The sequence below is a fragment of the Papio anubis genome, chromosome 20 (genome assembly GCF_008728515.1).
Source record: "Papio anubis isolate 15944 chromosome 20, Panubis1.0, whole genome shotgun sequence".
In the NCBI taxonomy this organism is placed as follows: domain Eukaryota; kingdom Metazoa; phylum Chordata; class Mammalia; order Primates; family Cercopithecidae; genus Papio; species Papio anubis.
Genome location: NC_044995.1, coordinates 39,867,833 through 39,881,283, shown reverse-complemented (window position 1 = coordinate 39,881,283; position 13,451 = coordinate 39,867,833). Strand labels below are relative to the sequence as shown.

The window sequence follows — 13,451 nt, the reverse complement described above, 5'->3', positions numbered from 1 at the left end:
TAATGAAGTCTCACCATGTTGCCCAAGCTGGTCTTGACCTCTTCAGCTTAAGCAATCTTCCTGCCTTGGCTTCCCAAAATGCTGAGATTACAGGTGTCTCTGCAGTGAGTCCTTCCATGCATTTGAAGCTCTGAGGCCCATCTAAGGACTTTACCATATTGCTTACATCCACAGAGTTTCTAGCCAGCGTGAGTCCTTACATGCTTATGAAGGGCTGAGGCAGATCTAAAGGCTTTCCCACATTGCTTACACTCATAGGGTTTCTCTCCAGTGTGAATCTTTTCATGATAGAGAAAAGAGTTGGAAGAAATGAAGGCTTTTCCACATTGTTTACATTTATAAGGTTTCTCTCCAGTGTGAGTCCTTTTATGATAGCGAATGGAATTGGAAGAAATGAAGGCTTTTCCACATTGCTTACACTCATAGGGTTTCTCTCCTGTGTGAGTCCTTTCATGCATTTTAAGTTGTGAGGCAACTCTAAAGGCTTTCCCACATTGCTTACATCCATAGGGTTTCTCTCCTGTGTGAGTTCGTATGTGCTTTTGAAGGATTGAGGCAGATCGGAAAGCTTTCCCACATTGCTCACACTCATAGGGTTTCTCTCCAGTGTGAGTCCTTTCATGATAGTGAAAGGAGTTAGAAGAAGTGAAGGTTTTCCCACATCGTTTACATTCAAAGGGTTTCTCTCCAGTGTGTGTCCTTTCATGGATTCGAAGATCCTTGACAAAACTGAAGGCTTTCTCACATTTCTTACATTCATAAGGTTTCTCTCCAGTGTGAGTCTTTTCATGATAGCGAAAGGAAGTGGAAGAAATAAAGCCCTTACCACACAGCTTACACTCATAGGGTTTCTCTCCAGTGTGTTTTCTTTCATGTACTCGCAGGTACTTGAGAGATCTGAAGGCTTTCCTACATTGTGTACACTCATAGGGTTTCTCTCCACTGTGAGTCCTTTCATGATACTGAAAGGAACTGAGACAATTGAAAGCTTTACCACATTGTGTGCATTTATAGCGTTTCTCTCCAGTGTGACTTTTCTCGTGTCTTTTTAACGAACTGGGAGAAAAAAAGGCTTTCCCACATATGTTACAGTTATGAGGTCTCTCTCCAGTGTGCATTCTCATGTGTGTTTGAAAGCTTATAAGATAAGATAATGCTTTCCCACATTGCTTACATTCATAGGGTTTTTTTGCAGAGTGGATTCTTTCATGTCTACGAACAGAACTGGGAAACCTGAATGCTTTCCCACATTCCTTACATTCATAACGCTTTTCCCCAGTGTGAGTTCTTCCATGTATTGAAAGGCTACTGGAATAACTAAAGGCTTTCAGGTGCCTATTAAGAGATGAAAGACCCATGCCGATTTCTCCACACACACTGCTTTCATGTGATTTCACTCCAGGAGTTTTCTTCTTCAGTGTGTCATCTGGAACCTGCGTCAAAACTTCTCCATGCTGATGACTTTCTTCACTTTCAGAGAGTCTGTCTTTTATAAGTCTTCTGTGAACAATGAAAAGCACATTATAATGGGTTTATCACTAATTTTAATTCATTTGCAAGTATTGCACTTGCATTTTTAACAGTGCCCAGTTAGCCAGGCGCAGTGGCTCACGCCTGTAATCCCAGCACTTTGGGAGGCCGAGGCGGGCAGATCACTGGAGGTTGGGAGTTCGAGACCACCCTGACCAACATGGAGAAACCCCGTCTCTACTAAAAATTAAAAATACAAAATCAGGCCGGACGCGGTGGCTCAAGCCTATAATCCCAGCACTTTGGGAGGCCGAGACGGGCGGATCACGAGGTCAGAAGATGAGACCATCCTGGCTAACACGGTGAAACCCCGTCTCTACTAAAAAATACAAAAAACTAGCCGGGCGAGGTGGCGGGCGCCTGTAGTCCCAGTTACTCGGGAGGCTGAGGCAGGAGAATGGCGTAAACCCGGGAGGCGGAGCTTGCAGTGAGCTGAGATCCGGCCACTGCACTCCAGCCCGGGCCACAGAGCAAGACTCCGTCTCAAAAAAACAAAAACTAAATAAATAAATAAATAAACAATAATAATAATAAATACCGTGCCCAGCAAAGTGTAGGCTTTCTGTCCTGTCTGAACATGAATGGAGCACGTTATAAAAGATGGCCCAGCCATATCTCTTATCAAAAAAGATAATATTGATACAGGAATTTTAAATGCTTTATTTTCATTATTATTATTTTTTTGAGACCAGGTCTCACTCTGTTGCCAGGCTGGAGTGCAGTGGCGTGATCTCGGCTCACTGCAACCTCCGCCTCCCAGGTTCAAGCGATCCTCCTGCCTCAGCCTCCCAAGAGACTACAGGCACACACCACCATGCCCAGCTAATTTTTTGTATTTTTAGTAGAGACGGGGTTTCATCATGATGGCCAGGATGGTCTTGATCTCTTGACCTCATGATCCACCTACCTCAGCCTTCCAAAGTGCTGGGATTTCAGGTGTCAGCCACCATGTCTGGCTTTTAAATGCTATTTTAAAGTAAATTATTTTATAAATACTGTCTTTGTCTGTTTGTTTTTGAGTCAGGGTCTCACCCTGTGGCCCAGGCTGCCCTCCAGTGATGCCATCATGAATCAGTGCAACTTCAAACCCAGGTTCAAGTGATCTTCCATCCTGACCTCCAAAAGGGCTGGATTATACATATAAGCCACGTCACACTTTATATGTTTCTAGGGAAGTTTTTCTAAGAATAAATACATTGGAACTAGGTTTATTTCTTATGCTTGCTTCTTTTTAACACTTTCTTCCATTCTAAGATCATCTACAGAGACATTATTTTCTCTTGTAAGTGCCAGTTACCTTAGGTTTCTCCTAGGATTTTGGTGCTCATCTTCAATGTACTGGTTGTTCCACTTTTTTCCTAAAATGCGAACCCAGAAAAAGTCCTGAATTAGTATAAAATTATAAAAAAGGTTACTTGGGCCGGGCGCGGTGGCTCAAGCCTGTAATCCCAGCACTTTGGGAGGCCGAGACGGGCGGATCACGAGGTCAGGAGATCGAGACCATCCTGGTTAACATGGTGAAACCCCGTCTCTACTAAAAAATACAAAAAACTAGCCGGGCGAGGTGGCGGACGCCTGTAGTCCCAGCTACTCGGGAGGCTGAGGCAGGAGAATGGCGTGAACCCGGGAGGCGGAGCTTGCAGTGAGCTGAGATCCGGCCACTGCACTCCAGCCTGGGTGACAGAGCGAGACTCCGTCTCAAAAAAAAAAAAAAAAAAGTTACTTGATTCTATGTCCATGGCTCATTGCACCTGTGCCTTATTTATTCAAAGTATTCCCTGACCATATTCCAAATCACTCAACAGCACTGATGAGCTAGAAACACCTGTTCTTTAATTCACTAAGGGAAGTAATACTGTCATTCTTACCTATGGAGGCCAGGTTCCTCAAGGTTTCCTGCATCACTTCCCTGTAGAGATTTTTCTGGGAAGGATCCAGCAAAGCCCACTCTTCTTGGGTGAAGTTCACAGCCACATCCTCAAAGGCCACCGAATCCTGAAATATCCCACATGTAGACAGGAGGATGAGTGAGGCTGACAGCACTGGGTTCCTACACCCTGTTCCTAGGAAGTTCTCAGGATGCTACGGTGTGTGGACTGCAAACATTTATTCCATGACTTGGTCATCAGACCCCTTACTCTCCGTCTACACTCACTTTTTTACAGAAAACAATTTTGATGCTAGAATTGAACTCTGGATGGGGTAAAGCAACAGCAGAATAGGAAAATGTGTGTTTCTGGTGAGTCCAGGGAGAAAGGCGTGCTGCCTGGACTGCCCTTAATGTCTGAAGTATGGATCTGCGGCACCTGTCATAACAAACTCCTTTGAATTCATGAGCAAAACAAAGTTAACATTAGCAGCCCTAAGGCTGCATATTCTTGAAAATGCCTGTTCACAAAGTTTAACCTTTGTGAAGATGACTAGAAAGTGGGTTTTGTTCTGATTCCAGTAGCAGAAGCCAAAAACAAAAAAAAAAAAAATGGATTTTGCAAGGGGCTTTATTAATCTAACTGATAAGAGAGTCTGGCTGGGCATGGTGGCTCACACCTATAAATCCCAGTACCTTAGGAGGCGAAGGTGGGCGGATCACCTGAGGTCAGGAGTTTGAGACCAACCTGGCCAACATGGCAAAACCCCATCTCTACTAAAAATAATAAAATTAGCCAGGTGTAGTGATGGGCTCTTGTAATTCCAGCTACTTGGGAGGCTGAAGCAGGAGAATCACTTGAACCCAGGAGGCAGAGGTTGCAGTGAGCCAAAAACGTGCCACTGCACTCCAGCCTGGGTGACAGAGCCAACTCTGTCAGTTAAAAAAAAAAAAAAAAAAAAATTCTAATTGATAAGAGAGTCATAACTAAAAAACTCATGAACAGAAACCTTTCTGGGAAACTATACGTGAATAGAAAAACCTAAACTGGGCTTGGCACGGTGGCTCATGCCTGTAATTCCAGCACTTTGGGAGGTCAAGGCAGGTGGATCACCTGAGGTCAGGAGTTCAAGACCAGCCTGATCAATATGGTGAAACCCCGTCTCTACTAATAGATAATCCCAAGTGTTGGTAAACCACAAAAATAAAGACACACACATGAAAGGCTAGATGGTTGATCCGTACATACACTCTACTGGCATTATCTTTTACATTGGAATTTATCCATAATATATAACCCAGTGACTTTTCCCCCAATATGTGAAAAATTTATGTTGCATTTTCATATGACAAAAAAAAAAACCAAAAACCACAACCATGACATTGTCACCAAGGTCAAAAACTAAACTGTAAACCCAAAACCCATTAAGTAGTGAAATGCTAAGTAAACTGGGCGACCCATGAGGCAAAAAGTCAGAAACAAACCCTTTTGGTATAACATGAAAGGTACATTAATTGCAACACCAAGTTACTGGAAACTCCAAACAGCCAAAATTCTACTTTGTGATAATGGAAAATATGGCAGGCCTGGCGAGGTGGCTCACGCCTGTAATCCCAGCACTTTAGGAGGTGGACGTGGGTGGATCATCTGAGGTCAGGAGTTCGAGACCAGCCTGGCCAACCTGGTGAAACCCCGTCCCTACTAAAAATACAAAAATCAGCTGGGCTTGGTGGTGGGCGCTTGTGATCCCAGCTATGCGGGGGGCCGAGGCAGGAGAATCACTTGAACCTGTGAGGTGGAGATTGCAGTGAGCCAAGATCACACACTGCACTCCAGCCTGGGCAACAGAGCAAGACTCTGTCTCAAAAAAAAAAAAAAAAAAAAGGCTTGGCCCAGTGGCTCAGCACTTTGGGAGGCTGAGGTGGGTGGATCACAAAGCACAAAGTCAGGAGTTTGAGACCAGCCTGGCCAATATGGTGAAACCCCGTCTCCACTAAAAATACAAAAAGTAGCTGGGCGTGGTGGCAGGCACCTGCAGCCCAGCTACTCAGGAAGCTGAGGCAGGAGAATCGCTTGAACCCAGGAGGCAGACGTTGCAGTGAGCCGAAATCATGCCACTGCACTCCAGCCTGGGTGACAGAGGGAGCTCCGTCTCAAAAAAAAAAAAAAAAAAAAGAAAGAACAAAAAAGATAATGCAGCTACAAAGAATAACAAAAAGAAGGCTGGGTGAGGTGGCTCATGTGTGTAATTCCAGCACTTTGGGAGATGGATCACCTAAGGTCAGGAGTTCAAGAACAGCCCAGCTAAAGTGGTAAAACCCCATCTCTACTAAAAATACAAAAATTAGCCAGGCGTGGTGGCAGGTGTCTGTAATCCCAGCTACTTGGGAGGCTGAGGAAGGAGAATCGCTTGGACCTGGTAGATAGAAGTTGTAGTGAGCAGAGATGGTGCCACTGCAATCCAGCCTGAGCGACAGAGCAAGACTCCCTCTCAAAAAAAAAAAAAAAGAAAAAAATAATAACAGGCCGGGCACAGTGGTTCACGCCTGTAATCCCAGCACTTTGGGAAGCCAAGGCGGTTGGAGCATGAGGTCAGGAGTTCAAGACCAGCTTGGCTAACCTAGTGAAACCCCGTCTCTACTAAAAATACAAAAATTAGCCAGGCGTGGTGGCACATGCCTGTAATCCCAGCTACTCGGGAGGCTGAGGCGGAAGAATCGCTTGAACCCGGGAGGTGGAGGTTGCAGTGAGCTGAGATCACACCATTGCACCCCAGCTTGGGCAACAAGAGCGAAACTCTGACTCAAAAAAAAAAAAAAAGGAAAAAAAAGAATAACCAACAGAATCAAAACTTTGACCACCTTTGTGTGTCACAGTTAAGTGACATCAAAGAAACACGCCAGAACTGCCCAAGGACTATTCATTTTCCTGGGTGGTGTTCCTGAGTATTTATGTTCTTACTGACATGGCATCCAATTTTAAAACATCCAATTTTAGCCAGGTGCGGTGGCTCATGCCTGTAATCCCAGCACTGTGGGAGGCCAAAGCAGGCAGATCACCTGCGATCAGGAGTTTGAGACCAGCCTGGCCAACATGGTGAAACGCTGTCTCTACTAAAAATACAAAAATTAGCCAGGTATGGTGGCGTGCATCTGTAGTCCCAGCTACTTGGGAGGCTGAAGCAGGATAATCGCTTGAACCCGGGAGGCGGAGGTTGCAGTGAGCCAAGATCGGGCCACTGCACTCCAGCCTGGGCGACAGAAAGAGACTCTGTCTCAAAAATAAATAAATAAATAAATAAGAAGCAATTAAACTGAACTGGCTATAGAACACTAAGACCCTCCACAAGCATACTGAAGTCAAATTCAAATCCAATTCACATAAATTTCTAATCTGTGGCCTGAGGAAACAATATCACTAAAGATTAATTTATAGGGAAATGAAATTTAGGCTTAACCAGGCAATTAATCTCTGATTACATAACCAAAAGTTTCACCTGTACAGACTGTGAAAATAGGTGATTCAAACATTTAAGCTGCTGGAACTCTAAATTATCTTGAAGTTTAAAGGAATGCGATTCTGGGGTTGAGACACCTGACAGGCAGTGGTAACAGAGCCAGCTGGGGAAGGTCCATTCCCTGATTACAGATTAGCTTGCTTTCTTACCTATATTGTTTTGTAACACATTTTAAATAACTGAAGCAAGTCATGAAAGACCCCTTCCCTCTTAAGGATTGATTTCATTATAGACTAACTTCCCTCTTACTTTTCTCACACAAAGACTCCATGGCCATCACATCTTCTGAAGCTGGAAATGTTAAATTCACTTTTTTAAATACGAAAAGAAATGAAAACCTCTTGCAAAGAAAATTTTTAAAGGCCTGGGGCGGGCACGGTGGCTCACGCCTGTAATCTGATACAGGACAATCCCTTGTACCTGGGAGGCAATGGTTGCAGTGAGCCGGAGATTGCGCCACTGCCCTCCAGCCTGGGGCAACAGGGCGAGACTCCGTCTCAAAAAAATAAAATCTGGTAAAACAAAAACAGGCCTTCTGGGGAAGGGAGCAGGGACTGGGATGGAATCACGTGGCAGAGACCAGCCTAGCCAATATCATGAAACTCCCTCTCTACTAAAACTACAAAAATTGGCCGGGCGCGGTGGCTCACGCCTGTAATCCCAGTACCTTGGGAGACCAAGGTGGGCGGATCACAAGGTCACGAGGAGTTCGAGACCAGCCTGGCCAATATGGTGAAACCCGTCTCTACTGAAAATACAAAAATTAGCTGGGCGTGGTGGCGGGCGCCTGTATCCCAGCTACTCGGGAGGCTGAGGCAGGAGAATCGCTTGAACCCGGGAGGCGGAGGTTGCAGTGAGCCGAGATGGCGCCACTGCACTTCAGCCTGGGGCAACAGAGCGAGACTCCGTCTCAAAAAAATAAAATCTGGTAAACAAAAACAGGTCTTCTGGGGAAGGGAGCAGGGACTGGGATGGAGTCACGCGGCAGACAACAGCCCTCCTTCCTACAGCCTCCAAATTTTAGACAAAGCTTCACACACTCTCCATCCACCGCCACCTACAGAATCCCTCCACCACCTGTGTCTTCTAACCCCGCTTCCATGTGTCCCGCCTTTCGGCCAAAGGAACTTACACCTTCCCGGCACTGATTCATCATTCTCCTGCAATTCCTGTCTCCCTGAAATGAATAAAACCAAACTGTCATGAGCTGCCTCGGGACCGCTTACTCCGGGCTTCGTGGGGTTGTGTTTCCCTCAGCCGAGGTCTCTCCTATTCGGCTCAGAATAAACTTATTCTACACGGTTTGGGTTTTTCCGTTACCAAACCACAAGCCAGGACTGGGAGTTTCTCATTCATTAATCGCTGTTTGCTAAAATAAACTCTCATTTTTTAACAGTGCCTCCGTTTAATTTTTAACTGGAGAAAAAAAAGGAACTGGGGACCCCACAGGCCACCGCTCCTCCCACACGAACCCCACACCCGAGGCGGGATCCCCCCATGACCCTTCCGTGGTCCCTGAACCACGGGAGACGCGGGGCTGCGGGCGCGGAGCTGCTCAGAGAGGGAGCCGGGGCCGAGGCCGGGGCCGGGGCTGGGACCGCAGTTGCGCGCAGGGACCTGACAGGACGCCCGGGGTCCCGGCTGCCGGCCCAGCCCCACCCAGCGGCCGAGGGGACGGAGGACCGAGCTGCGCCAGGGGGACTGTGTCCGAACCCCAGCGTCGCTGCAGGGAGGCCTGGGCCCCGCCACAGCGGGTTCCTCTCTGTTCCACCCAGCCCCTCCTTTCGCCTTGGGACCCCCCAGCCCAGCGTGCTCACCATTTCTGGGCTTCGAGGTATCCCGGCGTCCTCTCTAAAGGTCCCGCGAATAGTGCAGTTCACCTTGCAGTCGACAGAGCAACAGCAGCTACGGCGGAAGTAACTGGTCCCTCTCAGAGCAGGAAAGACCCATACCTTAACAGGCGCGAACAGCTCTCGGAATGCAGAGAGCGGGAATGCAATCTCCCCTTCCCTGGAGGACAGTGGCAGGGCCCCGCCCTAGCGCCCCTGATTGGATAGGGGTCTAGACTCCGCCCCCTTCCCTGAGTGACAGCAGAAGCCCTGGGTAACCTGGCGCTGCAGAGCCAAAGTGACCAGTTCTGGCCACACTTTCAAGGTCAGCTTGGTACCTCCCTCCCACCTTTACTTTGAATATTTGCCTTTGGCTGGCCCGACGCGGTGGCTCACTCCTGTAATCCCAGCACTTTGGGAGGCCGAGGCGGGCGGATCACGAGGTCAGGAGATCGAGACCATCCTGGCTAACACGGTGAAACCCCCATCTCTACTAAAAATACAAAAAAAAATTAGCTGGGCGTGGTGGCGAGCGCCTGTAGTCCCAGCTACTCGGGAGGCTGAGGCAGGAGAATGGCGTGAATCTGGGAGGCAGAGCTTGCAGTGAGCCGAGATCCGGCCACTGCACTCCAGCCTGGGCGACAGAGCGAGACTCCGTCTCAAAAAAAAAAAAAAAAAAAAGTGGCTGGGCGTGGGGAGACCAGGTCTCTACTAAAAAGATAAAGATAAGTAAATAGATTAGGGCCAGGCGTGGTGGCTCACGCCTGTAATCACATCACTTTGGGAGGCCGAGGCGGGTGGATCACTTGAGGTCAGGAGTTCGAGACCAGCCTGGCCAACATGAAGAAACCCCATTTCTACTAAAAGTACAAAAATTAGCCAGGTTTGGTGGCTGGCTAATTTTCTAGCCAAGCAGCCTCTTCCTTTCTCACTCTGCTAAGCTGTCTTGCTACTAAACCTAATTTACTGACCTCAGGTTGCTATATAATCTTCTTTTTTATAGCTGGGTGGGTCTTCATTCTGAAGGTTCCCATGTATACATGTTAAATACATTTGCATGCCTTCTTTTCTATTAATCAATCTGCCTCAGATCAATTAGTTTTCAGCAAACCTTTAGGACACCAAGAGTCTATCACCCCCACAAAGCCATCCCCTTGTCTTAGGGCAGGAGGGGAAACAGGTCAAGCATGCCTGTTCCAGGAGGGAGAGACAGATATCCTGCAGTGGGGCAGGAATTGGGATGAGGCATGGCCAAGGCTTCCTCACATACACCCATCTTCTCCTCACAGTGTGGAAACTCTCCCTCCTCTCCACACCTTCGTTTTCATTAGCAGGAAACTCTCACCTGGAGTCGGTTTCATCTTATTACCCGAAAGGGGTACCAATGTAGACCCCAAAAGAGAGTTCTTGGATCTCATGCAAGAACTAATTCAGGGTGAGTCCATAAAGTAAAAGCAAGTTTATTAGAGAAGTAAAACAAAAGAATGGCTACTCCATAGGCAGAGCAGCAGCATGATCTGCTTGACAGAGTATATTTATAGTTATTTCCTGATTATGTGCTAAACAAGGGGTGGATTATTCATGAGTGTTCTGGAAAAGGGGCAGACAATTCCCAGAACTGAAGGTTCCTACCCCTTGTTATACCACATAGGGTAACATCTGGACATTGCCATGGTATTTATAAAGTGTCATGGCACTGGCGGGAGTGTCTGTTAGCGTGTTAATGCATTATAATTAGTGTATAATAAGCAGTGAGGACCACACGAGGTCACTTTCTTTTCTTTTCTTTTCTTTTTTTTTTTTTTTTGAGACAGTTTCACTCCCTCACCCAGGCTGGAGTGCAGCAGCACAATCATAGCTCACTGCAGCCTCTCTGCCTTCCCGCAGCCTCTGCCTCCCGGGCTCAAGCAATCCTCCCAGCTCAGCCTCCCGAGTAGCTGAGACTACAGGCGCAGGCCATGACAACCAGCTAATTTTTGTATTTTTTGTAGAGATGGGGTATCACCGTGTTGCCCAGGGTGGCAGAGGTCACTTTCGTCGCCATCTTGGTTTTGGTGGGCACTCTGTTTTATCAGTGGGGTCTTTATGACCTGTATCTTGTGATACCAGTCCTGCCATCCTCCTAGCTCATCCTGTGACTAAGAATGCCTAACCACCTGCAAGTGCTGCCCAGTAGGTCTCACCCTTATTTTACCCAGCCTCTATTCAAGATGTCAGGCCTCTGAGCCCAAGTCAAGCCATCACATCCCCTGTGACTTGCACGTATACACCCAGATGGCCTGAAGTAACTGAAAGAATCACAAAAGAAGTAGAAAATGCCTGCCCCCACCTTAACTGATGACATTCCACTACAAAAGAAGTGAAAATGGTGGGTGCTGCCCAAGTAATGACATTACCTTGGCAGAATTCCCTTTCGTGGCTCATCCTGGCTCAAGCTCCCCACTGGGCACCTTGCTGACCCCCCTCCTGCCTGCCAGAGGAACAACCCCCTTTGACTGTGATTTTCCTTTACCTACCCAAATCCTATCGCGAGAACACCCTTATCTCCCTTCCTGACTCTCTTTTGGACTCAGCCCACCTCGTAGGTGATTAAAAGCTTTATTGCTCACACAAAGCCTATTTGGTGGTCTCTTCACCTGGCCGCTCACTAACTGAGATGAATTCCTCCGGTTCCAAACACTCGAGCATTCGGCATGCAGTCAACAACTTGGCCGGTGGCTCAAGCCTGTAATCCCAGCACTTTGGGAGGCCCGAGGCAGGCGGATCCGCAGGAGTCAGGAGATGAGACCATCCTGGCTGACCACTGGGTGAAACCCTGTCTCTAAAATACAAAAACTATAGGCCGAGCTGATGGCTCAAGCCTGTAATCCCAGCACTTTGGGAGGCGAGGCGAGTGAGGATCCGCGAGGTCAGGAGATCGAGACCATCCTGCAGCTAACACAGTGAAACCCGATCTCTACTAAAAATACAAAAAGTGGCAGGCGTGGTGGTGAGCGCCTGTAGTCCCAACTCTGGGAAGCTGAGGTGGAGATAAAGTGGTGGGAGGCTTGCAGGTGAGCGAGATCCCAGCCACCGCCTCAGCCTGGGAGACAGGCTGAGACTCAAGTCTCAAAAAAAAAAAAAACTGGGAGGGTGGCTGAGGCCTGTAGTCCCAGCTAGGGAGGAGGCTGAGGCAGGGAGAATGAAGTGAACCCGGGGAGGCCCGGGCTTGCAGTGAGAGCTGAGATCGGCCACTGCACTCCAGCCTGGGTGGCCGGGAAGCTGAGACTCCGTCTCAAAAAATACATCAGGAGGGAGGAGAGGAGGAGGACAAATAAATATAAAGTCAACACGAAACCCTTTGTTCCTGCTTACAACTTGGGTGTTCTCTAGGCCTGGCCTTCCCAGATTTCTTCCTTATATAGAGGCCACAGTCTGTCCCCAGCGACCTGTGCATGCAAGAAGCCAAGGCACTGCCCAGAAATGGCTCCGGGCTGGAGGGGTACAGCCAGATGGGGACCTGGGAATCCTGGGCTTGCGTTGGTGCTGGGTCTCTGCCTTCCCAGAATCCACACTCCTTCTGGGGCTGGAGGCCCACCTTCAAGGAGGTCGGCTTCCACCAGGAAGCCCCCCAGGGGGGCCTCCTTTCCCTCCTTTTACCCAAATCCCAGACTGGCCTCAGCCCGGGCGTCGGTAGCCTCAGGCTCTACTTGCCCCACAGGTTGTTAACCCTTCTCACCCCGTTATTCCAGTTATTTAGAGACAAACACCCTCAATCCCAGTTTGTAGGTAAGACACCAGCAGCGTCTCTGCTTTCCTCTTGTGGTGTTTTGTTTGTTTGTTGTTTGACTTTGAGACTGAGTCTCGCTTAGTCCCCCAGGCGGGAGTGCGGTGGCGCGATCTCGGCTCACTGCAGCTTCTGCACCTCAGGATTCACACTCATTCTCAACCGCCTCGGAGTAGCTGGGACTTTCCCACTCCTACTTCCCAGTAACCCCCAACATTTTAGTAGACTCAGGGTTTCACCGTGTTAGCCAGGATGGTCTCGATCTCCTGACCTCGTGATCCGCCCAGCCTCAGCTCCCCAAAGTGCACAGGTGCAGGTTTTAGCCACGCGCCCGGCCTCCTGTGTATATGACATAAGGAAAAAACAGGCTGAGGCGGTGGCTCCATCTTGTAATCCCAGCACTTTAAGGCAAACGAAGCAGATCACTTGAGGTCAAGAGCTGGAGACGAGCCTGGGCAATATGGTGAAACCATGTATTAAAAATACAAAAAAAAAAAGGCGAGGGCGCAGTGGCTGACGCCTGTAATCCCAGCACTTTGGGAGGCCAAAGTGGGCAGATCACGAGGTCAGGAGTTGAGACCAGCAACCTGGCCAACATAGTGAAACCTTGTCTCTACTAAAAATACAAAAATTAGCTAGGCGTGGTGGCAAGCGCCTGTAGTCCCAGCTAGCAGGGAGCTGAGGAAGGGAGAATCCTTGAACCCGGAGGCGGGTGTGTGGAGCCGAGGATCAGCGTCCACTGCCTCAGCCTGGGCAACAAGAGTGAAACTCTGTCTCAAAAAAAAAAAAAAATTTGCCAGGTGAATAGCTTGAACCTGTGAGGAGGAGGTTGAAGTGGGCAGAGGATGGCACCACTGCCTCCATCCTGGGTGATGAAGGAGACTCCATCAGAAAAGAGAGAAAGGGGAAGGGAAAGAAAGGGAAGGAGAGAGACGGGGGAG

General features: G+C 48.3%; 1 protein-coding gene across 1 annotated transcript; it reads right to left on the bottom strand.

Annotated features, from left to right (window-relative positions):
• On the bottom strand, window positions 1-8,904 carry ZNF878 (zinc finger protein 878). The gene is made up of 4 exons (XM_003914963.5): window positions 8,733-8,904; window positions 3,399-3,525; window positions 2,828-2,888; window positions 1-1,500 (listed from the first exon to the last, which is right to left on the bottom strand). The coding sequence occupies exons 1-4, from the start codon at window positions 8,733-8,735 to the stop codon at window positions 180-182; spliced, it is 1,512 nt and encodes a 503-aa protein (XP_003915012.2). The 5' UTR covers window positions 8,736-8,904; the 3' UTR covers window positions 1-179.
• Window positions 8,905-13,451: the final 4,547 nt, after the last annotated feature.

Excerpts from the sequence above, each read along its gene's own strand:
- ZNF878 (XM_003914963.5), bottom strand. Across the intron at positions 2,889-3,398 it reads GAGGAACCTGGCCTCCATAG|GAAAAAAGTGGAACAACCAG; the intron begins GTAAGAATGACA and ends TTCGCATTTTAG. Across the intron at positions 1,501-2,827 it reads AATCCTAGGAGAAACCTAAG|AAGACTTATAAAAGACAGAC; the intron begins GTAACTGGCACT and ends CATTGTTCACAG.